Source organism: Pseudonaja textilis, chromosome 2 (genome assembly GCF_049901715.1).
Source record: "Pseudonaja textilis isolate UNSWEBS1 chromosome 2, rPseTex1.2, whole genome shotgun sequence".
Lineage (NCBI taxonomy): Eukaryota > Metazoa > Chordata > Lepidosauria > Squamata > Elapidae > Pseudonaja > Pseudonaja textilis.
The window spans coordinates 123249817-123269686 of record NC_141991.1 but is presented as its reverse complement, the minus strand read 5'-3'; the positions used below and the strand labels follow the sequence as shown (position 1 = coordinate 123269686).

Here is a 19870-nt window from a genome sequence, read left to right as displayed (position 1 = left end):
CGAGCAACCAAGCACGAGAAAGCGAGTTCTCCCTCCCCATCACTGTTCTTCCCAAATCCTGTAAATTCCCCTCCGCAACACCTTGTATATCTGTTCTAGCGCTTTTGGTGAGTGTCTGACTCACCATCTCCTAGCAACCCACATCAGCACCCTCCCTCCCTTCTGATCCTCCTCCTCCTCCTTTTCTCCGGTTGAGTGACCTCTGACTCCCGCCTCTTCCGTTTCCGCCACCGTCGCCCACTTGTATGCCGGCTGCGTGCTATTGTTTCTCTGCGGGCACCAGGTAGGGGAGGAGGAGGAGGGGGAGGGACGGGACGCCTCGGACTGGGGCTGAGTGGGAGGGAAAGAGGATGTCCCCGGAGCAGTTGCAGTTCCTTAAAACAGCCTTTCCCCGCTCTTTTTATAAGATGGACTACAACTTCCATAATCTTCGGCGGTCGATGGGACCTAAGTCCAGCAGGGCAATTGCCTTCCAGTGTGTTGCTGAGGACGCTTGTTATAAAGAATTTTAAAATTCCAATTGGTTTAAGTAATCTGCTTTCTTAGACGCTCTGTGGTTCTGGGCTGCGACAGGGTAGAGATAGGAGGAGGAACTCCGGTTGAATGAAGGAAAGGTGACCGTCGTTTTTTTTTAAAGAGTCTGTTTTTCTCTCTCTTCATTTTACTCTGTTTCAGATGACTTGCTCTGGAGCTGCTGCAACTGTCAGACTCGGGATGCACGAACTGACACTGGAAATGAGAGGGAAATCAAGCTCTGTTTCATCCCGGTTGTGAGTATGTGTGTGTATGTGTATAGTGGAATTACTGAATGGGTCCACCTTAAGAAATATCGTAATTGGACTTTGATGGATCAGGAATAAGAAATGTGCTGGCTTTTTGTTGAATAAAGACAGAAAGAAACAAGATAGCATTGTTAGAAAAAAGGAGAAAAATGTGGGTTTTTTTTAGCTGAGGTGGTTGCAGTTTGAGTTGGGGATTGGCCTGTTTTTGGTTTTTTTTTGTTTATTTAATAAAATGGGAAACACATTGGTTATAGCCGGTGAGTACTGTCATCACAGTGAAAGATAAATTGACATTGTTAAATAAAGTGTGGATAAAGGAGTAAATTATTAGTCTAAAGAAGCTATCGATTCTTCTTTTGATAAAGGATTCATCTGATTTAAGGGAAAACTGTTTCTTGATATAGTGATAGGATAATTCAGATAATTGAAATGAACATACTTGGTAATTTTTATACTGAGCCAATTAATGAGGTAATAACAGTAAAGACTATTTTAGGCCTACAAGTTAGTGTTATCTTATATGATTGAATTAATTATCTAGAGTGACAGTAAATCAATAGAAGATGGGAGAGGCTGAAAGCAGATCTAAATCATCTTCAGGATTCCTTCCAGAATGGAGTTTGGCCTTCTGGACTCTGTGTTCAGTGATGGTACCAGTCATGATCACCTTGTGGTGCAGTTTTCGGCGATCTCGGAGGCAAGGTCTTCTGCAGGATATCTTGCATAAAAGCAAGCATGATTGGCAAGATATAGACTTCTTTAGCCAGCCTACCTATTGCTGTGTCTGCACTCAGCATATTCTCCAGGGAGCTTTCTGTAACTGCTGCGGGCTGTGCGTTGATGAAGAATGCCTGAAGAAAGCTGATGGTCATTTCCTATGCAAGGAAATTGTGCCAAGAAGCCAAGATGGGAGACCATCTTCTATGATGCACCATTGGATCCGAGGCAATGTTCCATTGTGTAGCTACTGTGTAGTGTGCAAACTACAATGTGGTACACAACCCAAGCTCTGCGATTACAGGTAATGCTGCAGATTTAAATATTGGGAGTGGTAGAGGAAATAATAGTGATGTCACTTCCTTATTTATCCTCTTTAAATTTCTGGGACTTGATCATTACATTGTGTTTTATGCAAGCCACCCATTATAGTTTGTGTAAATTGTTGCTTTTTAATTATGGATGGCATCTTTTGATTGGGTAAATTTTTGCATATTCTTTTCATAAGAATTGAATTATGAATGCTTCTCGGCTTTCAATTCCCTGGGGCTCAAGAATAGGACAGGGTTTTGATAAAGCTAACACTGATGGTGCTCGGGGGTTTAACCAAGTTTTTCACTAGAAACAAGCTTTGGGAGATAAGTACAATGCAGTTTTACTTTGGAAAAATCCTGGTATAAAAAGCCACAAGTCACATCATCTTAATATTTTCTGGAGTCGCTCCTGGGGGCAAAAGCCATTTGGTTTTGTAAAGAGCATCTCGATCTTGTTGGGTAGAAATTTCCCTTTATTTTTTTAAAGAACCATCTTCACATTTGAAAAACAAATTAAAAATGTAGTAGGTTAAATAGAGTCAATAAGAAACCTTTTGCATTCCAAGAAAGGAAAAAGGAAACCTGTTTGTTCTCTGAATATATTAATCTTAATTTAGCATGTGACTACCACTTTTTATGTAAAGTCGCTGGAATGTTTTCCGCAAGCATCTACTTTGTACATATCTTCGCTCACTGCTTGTTTTATACTATTGCTCAGCCTTCCTCAACTTGGCACCTTCACATGTATTGCAATTGCATTTTGCTTTATTTATAAAACCTCTATTGTATTTTGTTAAGAACCACTGCCAGTGTTAACCGACATCAATGTCTGCTGGGAATTTTGGATGTTTTAGTCACAATATCCCTGAAGATAGGTCGATAGGGGGCTTCTGTAAGTCTTCCTCACTTGAAAGGACCAGAGAATAATTGGTCCTAATTGTTGATGTCTATTTGTTGTTGTTAGTTGCGAAGTCGTGTCCAACCCATTGCAACCCCATGGACAACATTCCTCCAGGCCTTCCTATCCTCTACCATCCCCCAGAGTCCATTTAAGCTCACACAAACTGCTTCAGTGACTCCATCCAGCCACCTCATTCTCTGTCATTCCGTTCTTCTTTTGCCCTCAATCATTCCCAGCATTAGGTTCTTCTCCAGTGAGTCCTTCCTTTTCATTAGGTGGCCAAAGTATTTGAGTTTCATCTTTAACATCTGGCCTTCTAAAGAGCAGTTAGGGTTGATCTCCTCTAGGACTCACTGGTTTGTTCACCTTGCAGTCCAAGGGATTCCCAGGAATCTATACTGTGTCTTTTTCTTTCTTGGTATAATTGAGACTATTTTTCCACAATGTGACAATGAAGCTTTTAAAAATATAAAATTACATACAGTGCCATAATGCAATATGAAAGGTATTCCTTTTCAATAGTATATCAGTTCATCTATCTGTGAACATATAGCAGAACTGAACTGTATTTTAATAAATCTATTTTAATTATCCCTTACTAATTCATTTTTGTACAGAATTTGAGTGTCTCTTGTGTTGGCTGGTGAAAACTATCTTCTGCCAATTCTTCACTTAAGACCTTTTGCCTTCATTTGATGTAATTAAAAAAACAAAAATACATCTATTTTTTTCAGAATCAAACAGATTTGGTTACCTCATTATTCAACAGGGTAAAGTATTTTTTATTAGAATATTGTCCAAAACATTGTCCAGTGTCATTCAAAATAACATCCATGAACAATTATAAATGTTATTTTCTCTTTCAATGACTGGCTCATTTTTGGATTATTTAAATGAACTAAGCTTCCAACAGATCCATGATAGAACTTACATTGTCCATCTGTTGCTTGGAGGGTATTGAGGCTGCTCATGAGAATTATTTCTCTTTAACTTTTAATGCTATTTTTTTTTCTAAATTGAGTCTGAAGTCATGATGCCAAGCCACCATTTTTGTTTTTTGTTTTGTTTTAAACCAAGCTTCCTTTTATTAAAAATGACGCATTTGACTTTTTGATGATAAGTTCTTTTATGCTTGGGGAAAACAAGTTGTTGTCAAAGTCATTTTTTGTTGTTCCTTTTCTACGCTGATATTAATGCTTGGGCTTGGCTGTGTTAAACTCAGAGAGTACTTTATTTGGTTACAATAGAATAGTATATCTAAACATTCCTTTTATTCATTCAATGAGCTTTTCCTTGTCTTCTAAATATTTTCACAAAACTTTACATTTGCCGCTCACAGAAGAACACTGAAACACCGTTGGCAATAATGCAAAGCTGCTGGAAAGTGAGGATGGAAGAGAGGCTTATTTTCAGCAACATCCATCTGAAACTAACAAGAGTAGAGTTGATGTGCTTTAATTCAGTGGTTGAGTGATTTTTTTTGTTTAAGTCCCTCAAAAATGATAATGTTTCCATAATTGTCTGGTAATAATAGATGAGAATGGAACCAGTCTTTCTTTGTTCTGATTGTTATTCTGACTGTTCTACTTTCAGGTGTATTTGGTGCCAGCAAACTGTACATGATGATTGTATGCAGAGTTCTTTGCAGAATGGGAAATGTGAATTGGGGGAGTTTCGCAACCTCATTATCCCCCCAACTTACTTGCTCAAAGTCTGTCAGATGCGTAAATGTAAACCCATGAATGAGTACAAAGTAAGTGCTATGGCGTTTGTTCTCAAGGTCCAGCTGCAGAGGCCTTTGAAATATGTGTTTCCAGGAACTCAGAACCATTGACTGTGGGCAGGGAGTGAATTTGGTCTTGCATGCTGTGACCTGCGTCAGACCAAAACAAAGAGGAGAAATAGGATACAGGTGTTGGATTAATTCTGTAGTTCACTGAGAAAAATCATAAGAGAAAATGAAAGAAAGAAGCCGTTGCATCAGTACAATATATAACTTACGTAAAGGGCTTGTTGGCAACTTGGTATGAAATAGCTTCTCCAGAAAAGTTCACAAACCATTATCCTTATGATTGTTACAGATGCTTTTATTATCCACACTGTAATTTATGTTTCATAGACTGGGTTGCTCTGTTGAAAATCCATATCTTGTGCTTTTTTAATGTTACATTTGAAGATTCCAGTTAATATATAATTTATGTAGTTATAGAACAGGACACTTGCACTTCTTGATAGTTGGTTAATAGTGTACTAAAAAATCACCTCTCTGATACAGGTATGTGGCAGCTACCATAGTGCCCCAATAAAAGATAGTAAAATGCAGGTTAGTAGGTTATAACTTTACTCAGCTGCTCCTGGAATGACTGGGAAGTAAAAATTCATCCTATGGTAAGATCAAGGAACAGAATAAATGTTACCACTTGTTAATTGGCAAAAATGATAGAGATTGATTTTACGGTGGCTCTATCAAAGAAAGGCCAGCTTTTAAGGCACCCATTTGGCTGCTTGAACAAGTTCTAGTTTATATTTCAATTTCTGCGCAAATTACACATAAGTTAGCTTGCTTGTGGTTTAAAAGACTTATCCAGATCAGTTTTGCAATCTAAGCATAGGCTCTAACATCTATTGTGGATATTAACTTTTCTGTACCTGTATATTAAGCACCACCAGGACAAATATATACAACCATTGGTGCATAGAAAAGATTTATTATATATTTGAGTTCTAAAAGGCTGTATTGTATTTGATTATTTCAAAATGGCAATTGTATGAAATTCGGAATAAATCATATACAGTATGTGAATCATGGTTTAGTCTTACATTGAGCAGGAAAATTGGTATTTCGTACAAATTATAAAGCAATTTATTTTTCTCTAAGTAATTTTCAAGAGTACATTTTCTCTTTTACAACTTAAGAGTTAATTTCTCAACAACAGGAAAAAATAAGACGGTGATGCTGTTTTGTGACAGTACAAGATCTAAATACCTTACTTCTGCCTTTCTCTCTCTCTCTCTCTCTCTCTCTTTTAGCTATCTGAGTCTTATGGGAAAAATTGGACCCCAGTAATAATTCTGGTTAATACTCGGAGTGGAAACAATATGGGGGAAACGCTGATAGGGCAATTCAAGATCTTGTTAAATCCAATTCAGGTAATTGTATTGATGCAATGAAACTAAAGATGAGCTAGATTTGTTGCTTAAGTAAGAAATGAAACAAGACACCCTTAAGTATGCTTTAAAAGGTAGGGGGTTTAGAAACTTGAAAACTTCCTAAGGAATTATCACTTCGGTCAAGATGGATTCAATTGAAGAAACATGCATAACATTGCAGTATAGAAATGAGCATGATACTGTTCAGCGGGGTTTCTCAACCATAACAGTGTTAAAATATGCGGGTTTCAACTCCCAGAAGTCTCCAGCCAGCCTATAATGTGTCCTGCCAACCATCTGCCCACCCACCTTCCTTTCTTTTTCCTTCCCTTAGCTTTACTGCCCAATCCTGATCCTGTTACCCAATCCTGATCCCACCAGCCAGACCTTCTGTTCCTTCTTCCCTCTCTGATGATCATTCTTTCTTTGGCCCGACTGCCTATTGATCTTTCCTGCATGTTCCCATTCCTTCTTCCTTGTTTCTCCTTGACTGCCGTTGCTGCTACAGATGTTGATACATGTCATTGCCAAGAAAATTGCTTAGCAATTTCCCATTCTCCATACTTCCCTCCCCTGCATCATTTCTGCCTGGATTAACCACATTCCATGCACATCCCTAGTACTGGCAGTCCTTGACTTATGACCACAATTGATTCCAAAATTTCTGTTGCTAAGCGAGACAGTTAAATGAATTTTGCCCCTATTTTACAGCCTTTCTTATTACAGTTGTTAAGTGAACCGCTGTAATTCTTAAATTAGTAACAAGTTGTTAAACGAATCCTGCTTCCCCATTTGGAATTTGCTTGTCAGAAGGTGGTAAAAGCTGACCACGGAACCTCAGGACACTGCAGCTGTCATAAATATGAGCCAGTTGTCAAGCCACTAAATTTTGATCATGGGAAAGCGGCAAGAGTTGTAAGTGTGAGAAACGGTCACAGGTCACCTTTTTGTCAGTGCCATTGTAACTTTGAACGGTCGCTAAATGAACTGTTGTAATCGAGGACTACCTGTACTTGATACTTAGTGCTTTTTCAAAAGGCCCTGAAGAGAATAGTTTTTGCCGGCGGGCCTAGGGACCCTAGAATGATACAGACCCCATCAAGTGATAGTTGTTGCAAGGGGCTAGGGTTACATTGATTAGAGCTTGTGTTTGGAGTTTTATTTCTGTAAGCTGTCTGGAGATACGGAGAATGAATTCCGCAGATATATAAAGGTTCTAAATAAATAACTATAGTGGCCATTAGCTATCATTTTACATGTACAGTACAATGACACCCTGCAAATATGCCATATCGTTTGAAAAATGTTTTTCCAATTGTTTTGGAGACTACATGGTAACCAGCCCTGTTGCTCACAAGGTTGGCACAAGGCAGCAAATCTCTTCCTTACAAAAGGATTTTATAGCACTTTCTTTCAATATTTGCCACTTGGATAGTGTGCCATTGATGGTGAAACTTTAATAAATAGTGTAGAATAATTAAAGTGCACTTGCAACATTCTGTAGTAATGTTGAAGGACCCTTACGCCTTAACTTTTTATTTTTTAATGACAGCTTTTGCCACTATAGCCTTTTTCTTGAACATTTTCTTGAATATTTTAAAAAGAAAAAAAACAAGTGTGCTTTCCTTGTCTCTTCCGTGCTTTGTTATATATATTTTAAGCCTTCACTAGAATCTTCAACTTACCATTGGAAATATTTCAAACTTTCTTCCTGGGTGCTATCATGCAGAGCTATGATAGAAACGTGCTATTCCTTCAGTTTCTTGTTCCACAGAGCCTGAAAACATGCTTAAATCATTTCAGGGTCTTAGAGTTACCTTTGCAGTGAATACATTCCAATAGTCCGTAGAACAAAAATAATAATATTCCTCATTTTTAATGTCATAGATCATGGCTTAGATGAATAGGCCTCATTTAACATAATGGAATTTCTTGTCCCCAGAGGTAAGGCTCCCCCCCCCCCCCATTCTTGCCTTCTGCCAGATGTGGGGATCAGAGAGTGGCACACAACCCTGGGGATGGTTGGTGGCTTGAGAAGCCACCCTCCACTTTTTAACTTCTCTTTTAACCCTTTCTTATTTTGTTCTTCCTTCTTTTTAATTCTGTTTTTAACTATGTCTCTTTTATATGGTTTAATGGCTTGTGGCCAGAGTCATTTAGGTAGTGACATATGAAGAACGGTTACAGGAACTGACAGGGCATGGCTGACAGGGCATGGCTAGTCTAGTGAAGAGAAGAACCAGGGGAGACATGATAGCAGTCTTCCAATATTATTTTTTAAAATGTATTTTTAGGTATTTGACATAACCAAAACAACTCCAGCAAAAGCACTCCAGCTTTGCACCTGGTTACCTAGCAATTCTGCCAGAGTCCTTGTTTGTGGTGGAGATGGCACAGTGGGTTGGGTCCTGGATGCAATTGACGGCATGAAAATAAAGGTATGATGTTTCAGAAGATCTTGGCAACCCCTTTTCTTCTTTGTTATCCATAGGTTTGCTTCTTTGCCAATTCATTGCACCTCTTCCAGTACAATATTGTTGTAAGCATACTTCTTCTACAAGATGTTCTTTCCTCTTTTCTGTGCCACACAATTTTTTTAAAATTTACCTCAGAAAAGTATGCTAATTTCCTGAAAATTAAAATGGAGTATAAAGGTAAAGGTTTCCCTGCCCGGTCATCTCTGACTCTTGGGCGCTGTGCTCATCATCGTTTCTTGACTAAGTGAGCCAACGTTGTCTGAAGACATTTTCCATGGTCATGTGTCCAGAATGACTATACGCCCAAAGGTGCACAAAATGCTGTTACCTTCTCACCAAAGTGTCACCAATTAATCTACTTGCCTTTGCCTGCTTTTGAACTGCTAGGTGGAGAGGAACAGGAGCTCACCCTATTGTGTGGCGCTCAGGTCTTGAATCCAGGCTTTACAGCCTGACAAGCTCAGTGTCTTTAACTGCTGACTCATCACACCCCCAGAATGGAGATACAACATGGGTCGTCCCCCCACTGCAAGTGATAAGTACAGCCATGAAAATCCTTGTCCTTAATCCAAATATGAATGCAAAAGAGCTACTTCTAAGAGCCAGTTTGGTCTAACGGTTAAGATGCTGGCCTAAAAATCAGAAAACGATGAATTCTAGCCCCACCTTAGGCACAAAAGCTAGCTGGGTGATTTTGGGCCTATCACACTTTTTCAGCCCAACCTGAGGCTCTTGTGGGAAACATAGGAGGAGAAAGGAATATCAGGTTACTGATATTCTTACAAAGTATACAAAGTATAAAGGTGGGATAAAAGTCAAATAAATAAATAATCATACATTGATATGAATGTATTTCAGTCCCTCCATAGGCTGAAGCTTTGCCAGGCTTAGCAAATATTATTGTATAGTTTTCCAGTCCTTTTCCTTAGAAGCCCAGCTGTGCTGTTAAGGAAGAATCCTTGAAGCAGAATTGCAATTAGTGGCATTCAAGCTGTCTCTGAAATTTCAAGGATCAAAGATGTTAGGCAGCCAGGCATATAAAATCTCAACTCTTAACTCCGAATTAATGCTTCTGTTTCACAGGGACAAGAAAGGTATGTCCCTCGGGTTGCAATTTTACCCCTGGGCACAGGTAATGACCTATCAAATACCCTCGGCTGGGGTGCTGGCTATGCCGGGGAAGTTCCAGTGGAGCAGATTCTACACAACATTATGGATGCAGATGAAATCCGGTTGGACAGGTGAGTGCTTAAAAGCAAAACCTCTCTCAAATTCCTAGTCCTGTCTTCCAGGAAAAAAGAATGCCCCTTGAATTGGATCTGGAATCTAATCTCTTGAAATTTAGAACTGGCTTTCACGTGGTTCTTTTTGAAGCTGGAAGAACTTTCTCATTAAATACAGGTTTACGTGATGGTTGCGCTGGCATTAGAACATTTCGTATTGATTATTCTGTTTTATTTCTAATATTGGTTTAAGCCATATATACCATGTTATATACAAGCACAAAATAAATTTTAAAATCCCCTTGGTGGATTTTTTTTTTTTAATCATGCAGAGCATTTGGGATTCTGCCAATTGAGGGTAAGGCAGCTTGGTCTGTGACCTATCAAAGCTTTCTATTTCCTGCTCAGTAATGTTTCCTCCAAGTCTGTGTTTATAACTCCTGACAGTCAAAGTGAAATTATTTTCAGGGATCTCTGCTGAGACAAAAAACAACATTATGTTAGCTAATCCATTTTTAATGAACAAAAATTAAGGGACAGTATAGTACGTAGGTAAGCAGTGTCTGGCACCTAGATTACCTAGATGGCCATGGTCCTCTCCATTCATACCTGCTGGCCTTCCTGCCCCAGGAAGGGTCAATAAAATCAATATTTTAGGTTCTACATTTAAATACATGGGAAGCCAACATTCTGTAAAACCACATGACAATCTTCAGCACCAACTTTGCTTACAAGAATTCATTCCTCTGGGCTTCAGATAGGTATTAAAAAAATAAAAATAAAAAAGTACCCACATCCCTCCAAAAAGACAATGCTATTCTAGAGTTGAAGTAAACATCTTGAGAAGCTGGAAAAGCAGCAGGGAATCTTTGCAGTTTTGCCTTCTGATGACAGGGGTTATATGGCAAGGTATGTCCCCCAAAACAAACATGTTATGAATAGACCAGCCCACTCAAGGTGCAACTATAAGGGCCTGCCACTCCCACGTAGTCACAAAATGAACCTAGGAAGTCCTAAAAATGTATTGAAAAATTGGTTCAGCGGTTGTCATTGCCTCTAAAAACAACATTGGGACTTATTCAGGGTGCCATGGTTAGCTCTTCATTTTCTGTTTGTTTTGCCATGTAAGATGCCAATCTGTGCATTCTGTCTGTCTAGGTGGAAGGTTCAGGTAGTAAACAAAGGATACTACAACTTAAGGAAATTGAAGGTAAGGCTTGGACATGTTTTTGTATAGTGATTACAATGCTATAATAAAGGGGTGACAAACTCACGTTGTCACGGCAGCATCATGTGAGGTATCGGGACTTTTTCCCCCTTTGCTAAATCAGGCATGGGCATGGCCAACGTGTGATGCGTCTGGCCAACGGGCCGCGAGTTTGACAGCCCTGCCATAATATAAAAACCTGATCCTCTATGGGATCAGGGTAACTTCTAGTGATCCGCTCAGACCTGCTAGATTCTGGGTTTCTTGGATCCAGCAAGATTCTTAAGCAAGCATGCATATTCAGGAGAGCTGGATAAACTTTAGAGCAATCCTGGTGTGAGGTATGAAAGAGGTGGATCGTCTGCTATTTCTAGGATTCTGCCAGCTCATAGGGAAAAAAGTACTTTTTTTTTTCCTCTGAAGGCTTGTTATTGACAGTTTGGGGAGGGGAAATATCCATGTGAGTCTGAATTGTGACATTTCAGGAGAAGAGAAGAACGTTGTTAGGGCAGAGGTACCTCTCCCTCCTCTCCTCTTTATCAGAGGGGATGTAATTCTCAACTCTGTGCCAGAGAATTCTTCTAAAATTTGGTCTAGTCTTCCTGCTCTGCCTTCACTGCAAAGAGATATAAGAATTTTTTCCCTTTAATGTTGGTAAGCAGTGCTGAGCAGGAGGCAGAACAGAATGTTCAAATCTACACACATTCTCCAAAAAGAACATTGCATGACCCGACTGGACTTCCTTCATCAGCCTCATGGCATTACTTAAGTCCCAGGTCTTTTTTTTTTTTAATAGTATTCTTTGACGTTGTGTGTGTTTTGCAAAACTGATTCTTATAAATTTTTTGAAAATTTATTCTTTTCCAGTTTTGCATTGATTATTGGTGGTTGGTGTGTTCTCTCTCTCTCTTTGCAGGTATTCACAATGAATAACTATTTTTCGGTAGGGCCAGATGCCCTCATGGCTTTAAACTTTCATGCGCACCGTGAGAAGACTCCGTCTCTTTTTACTAGCAGGATTATTAACAAGGTAGGGTTGAATGAGCGGAAAATTCTGGTATAGGTAGTCCTCAACTTTTACAACCACAATTGAGCCCAAAATTTCTGTTGCTAAGCGAGACAGTGATTACATGAGTGCTGCCCCATTGTGTGTCCTTTCTTGCCACAGCTGTTATGTAGTTGTTAAGCTAGTAACATGGTTGTTAAGTGAATCTGGCTTCTCCATTAACTTTGCTTGTCAGAAGATTGTAAAAGGTAATCACATAACCCCAGGACATTGCAACCATCATAAATATGAGCCAAGTGTCCAGATTTTGATCACATTACGGTGGGGATGCTGCAACAGTCATAACTGTGAAAAACAGTCATAAATCACTTTTTTTCAGTACCATTGTAACATTGAATGGTCACTGAATGAATCATTGTAATTCAAGAGCTACCTGAATTTATCTGTCCTTCATCCAAATAAGTCAAATAAATGCACATAATAAAACTATACCCATTTTCTCCCTACAGTAGGGAGGAAGTAACTAGCTGAAAGTTACCAGTAATAGTCTAGTTCAATATTCTTGACCATTAATACTGTACATTCTGGAGAATATGTGTTATCCAATCTTCTTGCATAGACACACTTTTTTTCTCTCTGATGTGATTGCCTGGTTTTCATGACTACCTCTAATTTAGGACATTCTCAGTCTGAAAGGAGCATAACACAGGTATTCCTTGACTTAACAACTGTAATGGAGCCTGTACATTATGATTGCAAATGATGATGGTCATTGAGTGAGAACTACCAGTATGTTGTTATCAATGTAATTCGACTCATAAGAAGATAAAAAGTTCTCAAGTTCTACCATGAAGGAAATCTTCAAGATGTAATATAAACCTTGTACTGTGTGCAGTAATTGGAATGTGGATGGTCCCAAATTAGAAAATTCCAGAAAATGTTTTTTTTCAGAATCACTAGTGGTGTTATGCATTGTTTCAGTGGGCCAGGGATGTGGGTAGTGGATGTGGGTAGAGCAAAAAATATAACCAATAGCTTGTAGAATGAAAGAGGATCTTTTTGTCCCTTCGCATTAGAATTTTAAAAATTTGTTCATGGTAGTTAGCTCTTTCAAAATATTTCTATTCAATAATTCCATGTCCTTCCCAAAGCATTTAGAAACTAGGTGTGTTCTGTAACCGGGGGGGAAAATGCCATCTGTCTAGTCTTCTCCTTCATTGAAATCCCGCCTCTGTTTGTTTGTTTTATAGGCTGTGTATTTTTTTTATGGAACCAAAGATTGCTTAGTTCAGGAATGTAAGGATCTAAACAAAAAGATTGAGGTAAGATAGGCATATTCCCTCTCTTCCCTAGAAATTTAATTTACACAAGAAATATCTTGTCATTTATAAGGAGGTGCTTTTGTAACCGTATACATGAAACTCCCCTGGATCAATTCATTTTTAAATCTCATGTGAGTCACCCTTCATATGAAATCAGAATGTGATCGGTTTGTTTCTGCCTTAGCATGAGGTATGAATGGGGCCAATAAAAAAAAAATGATCTTCCATAACAGACCAGGCCACATGGAGTTTCCTGGTTTGTTTTGTGCTCCAGTCAAGTCGCTGACCAGTCCATAGACTTTACAATGCAAAAGCGGTGTTTAAAAAAAAAAACAAGAGAAAACAAAATAACAATTCGCCAAATAAGCTGGGATTACTTTGCTTTGTTTGCAAAATTGATAGTGATTTGATTGGGACATTTTCCCTCAATCATGATTATCTCTGGCTTAGCATAATAGGCGAGTCCAGAGGCTATACAAACTGATTGCTCGCCTTCCTTTATGTTCCCTTCTGATTTGCCCCAGGTGGCTAACATTTTGAATTCATTCTAGCAGGTGTAATTTACTAACACCCTGTTGTATATCTTTAAAGCTAGAGTTGGATGGAGAGAAGATTGACTTGCCCAGTTTGGAAGGGATCATAGTGCTAAATATTGCCTACTGGGGAGGTGGCTGTCGATTATGGGAAGGAATGGGGGATGAACTTTATCCTCTAGCAAGGTAGGTTAATAATAAATTGCATATAAATTATATATAGTTGGGAAGGTTCGGAGAGTCTTGTATCCAGGGGTGATCCATCCAAGCAGGATCATCTGATAGTTGGATAGCTCAGTATTTTTAAAAAGATACTCCATACTTCCTTATTTTAGCTTGCCTTAGCAGCTTTTTTCCTTGTTTAACAGTGAAGAAATCCCCAAAATGGCACAAATCTTCAAAAAGGAATAACAGGCTGTGGCTAAAGAGAGCCTCTCTTAGTTTGATAATAGTTCTTAAACATGATTAAGAAATGAAAGGCATAATCTAGTGTCCATTTGAAAAATAAATTCCAAAATGGCCGTTTCTTCAACAACTAACTGATTGTAGCCCTGCCCCCACCCCAGCTGTCAGCCCGCGGGCTGCTTGAAAGCACTGCTCCTGGAGCTACTTGCAGACCTGTTGCTATAAGGAGGATCTTGTGGGATGATTCTAGGACTTTCCCTGACCCAGGAGAGTGATATAAACTAAAGGAATATCGGTTCCTTCTATTGGTAAGTTGAAAAGGTGACAGCCAGTGGAAAACCCTTCAGGGATCTTTCCTTGAGCATGTCATTTAGTTGGCCATCTTAAAAAGGAATAATTTGTTCCAATAGAAGAGATAGCACTGATAAAGTTATCTAGTTTGGTAATGAAATGTCTGCAAAAAAAAAAAAAGCAAGGTCAGATGATCCCAAGGATCCCACAGTTTATTCCATCCTCAATTCTTGGTCTGGTGTTCCCACTTCCTCTTTCTTGCCACGTAACAGTATCTAGATCATCCTCTCAATTTTCTACCTCCTTTTCTTTCTGACTTTTAAAAACTTTTCTGCAAGTAGAGGCAGAAGTTGGATGGGGAAGCAAAATTTAGGCCATACCTACCCATTTGGGTTTCTCAGCATACCTTCTCAGCCTGGGGAAGGGTTGAGGTTGCTATTTACTATGGGCAGGGCTGTGATACCCATTAATGAGGTAACCTTTTTGACCGTTGGGCCAAGGGTATCTTTTACTGATCCTAAACTTTCCTTGTCCTTCTTAAGGCATGATGATGGACTGCTGGAAGTCGTTGGAGTCAATGGCTCATTTCACTGTGCACAAATTCAAGTGAAACTTGCAAATCCTGTCCGGCTGGGACAGGCCCATACAGTAAGGGTAAGTTGCATATCTCTGGGGCTGTTTTTCATACTCTGGACTGAACCTTTTATTTGAAGCCCAGTAATGTGTTGGGAAATGGCAGGTCATGGAGACTGACTTCACCATCCATTAGTTTAATTGCTCTTGAAACTAAACAAACCAAACCAGGAATCCCCCCGCCCCCCCATTACATGAAGAGTCTGTAGCTCTGGGGCAGGTGCATGACAAAACACTTTGGAATTTGGGCTTACATTTTTTATTAATTTTTAGTGGATATGCAGGCAAATGGGGATAATGCCCTTTGGTACCTTGATTCTGGTGTAGATGATCTGGTTATATTCAGCAGAGGACCTTATGCCTATTCATTTGGAGTATCACTCAAAACTTGCCAAGCTAGTACAAAAAGAAGAAAAAGGACATACCGACTGTCTCCTCTTATAACAGTGTACATGCTTCTGTTGATACACAAGAAAGTCCACTTTCTCCAGCAGTCCAATCAATATTTGCTTCACACTGAGACACAATCATGGACTCAAGACAAAAACATCGCTTGAATGCTTATACTTTCCAAAAGCTTTTTCTAAAATGAATGATTGCCTGTCATTTCTCTTGTTTCTTGTTCAGGGCAGACTGTTGCCTCATTCAACTCTATCCTCTCCAAAATCTCCTGTTTATTTCTCTCTCCAAAAAAATTTAGAAATTGTTCCAATTTTTTTTTAAATAAGCTCTCAAGAGTTTTCTGGCTTTCGTTTTCATGCCAAAGGGGAAGCAATCTGCAGATTAGGTTTTGGCTTTGGGAAAGCCTCTTCTGCCACCTTGCTGCCTTCCTGTGTTGGTTGCAAAGGAAAGTGATTTTGGGCCAGCCACTCTCTTCCCAAAACACCACATGGTCTGTTGTGGGAAAAATAGGAGGAGAAAGGAAGAAGTATTAGATCTGTTCACTGCCTTAAGTTACTTATTAAAGCATCAAATTCTAATACGGTAATAAATTATAAAAGAGATGCAAACCTGAAGAGACCGTGACAAAGGGATTTGTTCATGCTCCTACTAATTTGGTTACTCCCCTGAATAGGGGAGTATTAATAGGGCAGAATTAATTACACTGTTCAATGCATACTAAATATATTTAGTATAGAGCCGTGGTGGCACAGTGGTTAGAATGCAGTACTGCCGACTACTTCTGCTGACTGCTCGAGGTTGACTCAGCCTTCCAACCTTCCGAGGTTGGTAAAATGAGGACCCAGATTGTTGGGGGCAATATGTAAACCACTTAGAGAGCTATAAAAAGCACTTCAAAGCGGTATATAAGTCTTAAGTGCTATAGCTATTAATTAGCATTCTGTGTGAAAACAGTATCCTGGACTGACTTAGTTGTCAGATTCTTTCTTAACTTCTCTTTGTTGTTCCATCTCAGTTGGTCTTGAAGAACTCAAAGATGCCAATGCAGGTGGATGGGGAACCTTGGGCACAAGGCCCTTGCGCCATCACTATTACTCACAAGACCCACGCACTGATGCTCTATCATTCAGGCGAACAGACAGATGACGACGTGTCCAGTGTGTCTGAACAGGAGCCGACAAAAGATCAAACCGATGAAGACACATAGGTCTTGAACCAGGTTTGGCCTGCAAACTCGTCATTGTAGTTCAGCATGGTTTTTGCTGGAAAAAAAACTTGCACTATGATCCTGGCTCTCACAGAGGCTGTACCATTTCTGCTTTTACGAATGGCACAGGAATAATAAAAAGCTAGACTTTTGAGGTGTATCCCGAAAACGGAGCCAAGTTCAGCAGTCATTCCTGAAAACATAGCAGGGCGGAGGAACGTTTTGTGCTAACTGTTTACTGATTACTCTTTTTAGTAGTCCCTGAAAAAGTATGTATAGTCTTATGTAATAGTAATCGTTACCAAGTTTGTAATTTGAGGCTTGAAGGCAGTTCTTCCATTAACTGCAGAAAGCTATTTATGGGGGGATTCAAATACCATCCTTGTGCAGGCATAGCAATGCCCGATCAGAAATATTATATGGAGTCAGCTGCTCCTTTTCTTTCCCTTCCTCACCTCTTTTAGTAGTGCATTCCTTTTTTCTTCCAGACCCCTAACATGGCGCAATGTCCAGGACCATTATTTTAGCTCTCTTTTTGAAAATGGAAGGGTGAAAAATGGGGAACATTTGTATGAGAAAAGAAAGCTTCATAAGGTTACAGAGCTCTCCTGTGAGCAAAAACTATGTCTGTGCTAGGTTCACAGTCAGCTTCGAGTTCAGTTTTGTAAAATAAGTAGTAGCATTGGTGACAAATATGCTGCAGACCAGGGCGGTTGATATTCTTACCTTATTTGCAATCCTGAATAGAGTGAGGGCTAGATATGTATGCTGCCTACCCAGTCAATATTGATAACATATTTGGAGTTCTCATAGGAAGATGTTCGTTGTTTGGAATATTAATCTTGCTTCCGTACTAGTTGTTTTTAGAGGTGTTTTTTTATGACATGCTTTGTTTCTGATGTCTGTTACACTGGTTTATTTATAGAAATGGCAATTCTAATTAGGACTCCTCAATTAACTGTTACAGCTTTGGAGATTACTTTTAGATTCATTTTATAGGAAATGAAGGCTGCTGCCAGAATGTAAAATGTAAGGAAGTTAGCAAATACCTTGCAGGAACTTACAGGAATTTAGATAAGAACAAAGACACATTGAGATTTCAGCATTTTTATTGAGAACTTTGAGATATATGAGAATAGGTTATTTTTGTGGTATTCCAGCTATTTGTATTACTGTGTTTTTAATATTTTGGCACTTTCCAGTGGGGAAAAAAAAAACCTTGCCAGTTCCTGATAACCAAAAAATTGCCAGATTTTTGACAGCCTAGATATTTGAATGAGAACAGGGAGACCATTTTTATTAATTTCCCCCTCAATCCTCCAGTAATGACTGCATTTTTTGGGGGGGGGAAGTGGGGGGCAACATTCTGGGGATGCTAAGTCAAAGTCTACATGAATGGGGGAGTTAGAAGAATCTGTTAGTGGAATGTACTTGCTTGAAGGAACACTGGGTCTAAATAGGTATAAGGTGAGCATGCTTAAATTAATGTACACAGCTGCTATTGCTTTACTGTAGGCACAATTTATCAGGAATTCTCTATGCTTAGAGCCTACTAAATTAACACCTGCACAGGGCTAAATTTCTGTTGGTAAGACACAGTCCTAATAAATTGTGCCATCAATCCAAACGCTGGTTTTCTTGCCCTTTTAGGAAATTTTGTGTGTGTGTCTCTTTCTTGAAATAACTTTTTTAAAGCTTGCTAGTCATTTGAGTGGAATAAATCCATGTTTTGAAACTATTATATAACTAAAATTAAGATCTATTCACTGATTTGATGGTAGGGAAATATTTAAATGTTTTGATAAATCAGGCAGGTTTAAATATTTTTGTGGGACTTATACCAATGCATGAACTGGTATGTTGAATATGAGGGTCTTGGTTACTTGTAGCTGAGTGAGTGCAAAGGACAAGCATGTGTTAGAGGCAGCAAGAGTATATGTGTTGAGCTGTTTTGTTAACTATTGTAATTTTATTTTTTCAGTCTTCTTGCTACTTGATGATTATCATAGTGTTATGGTTACTTTACTAGTTTACATGGATAAATGTGTTATTCATAGGATATTTGTGTTCCTGATTATCTTCTGTTTGTACAAGATTTATTTATTAATTCAGTTTATATAGCGCCCCCCCCCCCCATCTCACCAAAAGCACAGCAACAGATGTATAAAAATCCATATTGAAAACGTATCTCCAGCACAAGACTATTGTCAAATGCAAACAGTTTATGTAAGTAGTGCCACTAGGTGAAATGCCCCCCAGTACTTGAGAGCATTGCTGGTCAGATCAGCTAGTCTGCATTTTTCTTGCATTGGTTGTACAGAATGCTCCGTCCTCTGTGACATCCTCGCTGGGAGAAGATGAAAAATGCCCTTTTTCGTTCTTATGCTTTATCAGAAACTGTTATAAAATTCTTGCCATTAATCAGAATAATGAGAAAAGATATACACATAAGTTCTCAAGTTACAATTTGTCCCTTGACGACAGCTCAAAGTTATTGAATAATATCACTTACAACCCATCCTTGAAGTTACGACTGCTGCATCCCTGCAGTCCGGCGATAGCATTTCAGGCAGGCAGTTGGCGACTTGTTTGCACTTAAAACAGGTTGTTAAGTATACTGCGATTGTGTGATGGTCATTTGCTATCTTCTCTTCCCAGTTTCCCCAGAAACTAGTGTAAGCTGCTGTTGCCTGCAAAAGGGTTTCCCCTTCTCTCCTGGAGGTGGAGGGGAAATCCTGCATGAGGCTGCAAAGACCTTCGAGGTTTTCCCCAGCCTAGCACCAGAATCCCCCAATCCCCACAGAGGGGAACTCCAACACCAGATTGGAGAAAAGAAGCTTGCATTCTGAATGTCTGATCTTCTTTCTAATCTTTCTACAATTCAGAAACATCATGTTCGTAGCATTCCAATCAGAAAAGCCAGGAAAAAAAAAACATGTTTCCAAACAGTAAAAAGGCTCTTTCCAGCCTTTATTACCTTTGGAAACATCACAAGAGCTGGTGTTTTGTTTTGTTTTTCTTCATAATTGCTCTAAAGGCTAGCAGAGCCTCTTTTTACCATTCAGGAACATGAAAAAATATATGCATATGCACTTTATCAGCAGTAGACCAAGAAACAAACTTTGAAGCATTTAACTAGCTCTTGGATATGATGCCCGAAATACAGATCTAACAGATACATTTTTCTTAATCTGAATTGTTATATTGTTTTGTAAACCTATTTATTAACTTCTGTATTTTGATCTTGAGTGTCCTGTCATTTATATGGATTTGAAAATAAGCTGACAGAACTCTGAAAGA

The 19870-nt window shown here is 39.1% G+C and overlaps 1 protein-coding gene across 2 annotated transcripts; it reads left to right on the top strand.

Annotated features, from left to right (window-relative positions):
• The first annotated feature begins 209 nt into the window (after positions 1 to 209).
• Positions 210 to 18194, top strand: DGKE (diacylglycerol kinase epsilon). 2 transcript variants are annotated; one of them, XM_026711221.2, is made up of 13 exons: positions 210 to 283; positions 676 to 770; positions 1324 to 1803; positions 4308 to 4467; positions 5745 to 5864; positions 8159 to 8302; positions 9425 to 9582; positions 10723 to 10774; positions 11688 to 11801; positions 13028 to 13099; positions 13691 to 13818; positions 14871 to 14982; positions 16379 to 18194. In XM_026711221.2, the coding sequence occupies exons 3-13, from the start codon at positions 1346 to 1348 to the stop codon at positions 16568 to 16570; spliced, it is 1710 nt and encodes a 569-aa protein (XP_026567006.2). In that variant the 5' UTR covers positions 210 to 283; positions 676 to 770; positions 1324 to 1345; the 3' UTR covers positions 16571 to 18194. The 2 variants fall into 2 exon arrangements, with proteins under 2 accessions (XP_026567006.2, XP_087781270.1); XM_087925144.1 differs by lacking the exon at positions 210 to 283 and having other exon boundaries at positions 641 to 770; positions 1383 to 1803.
• Positions 18195 to 19870: the final 1676 nt, after the last annotated feature.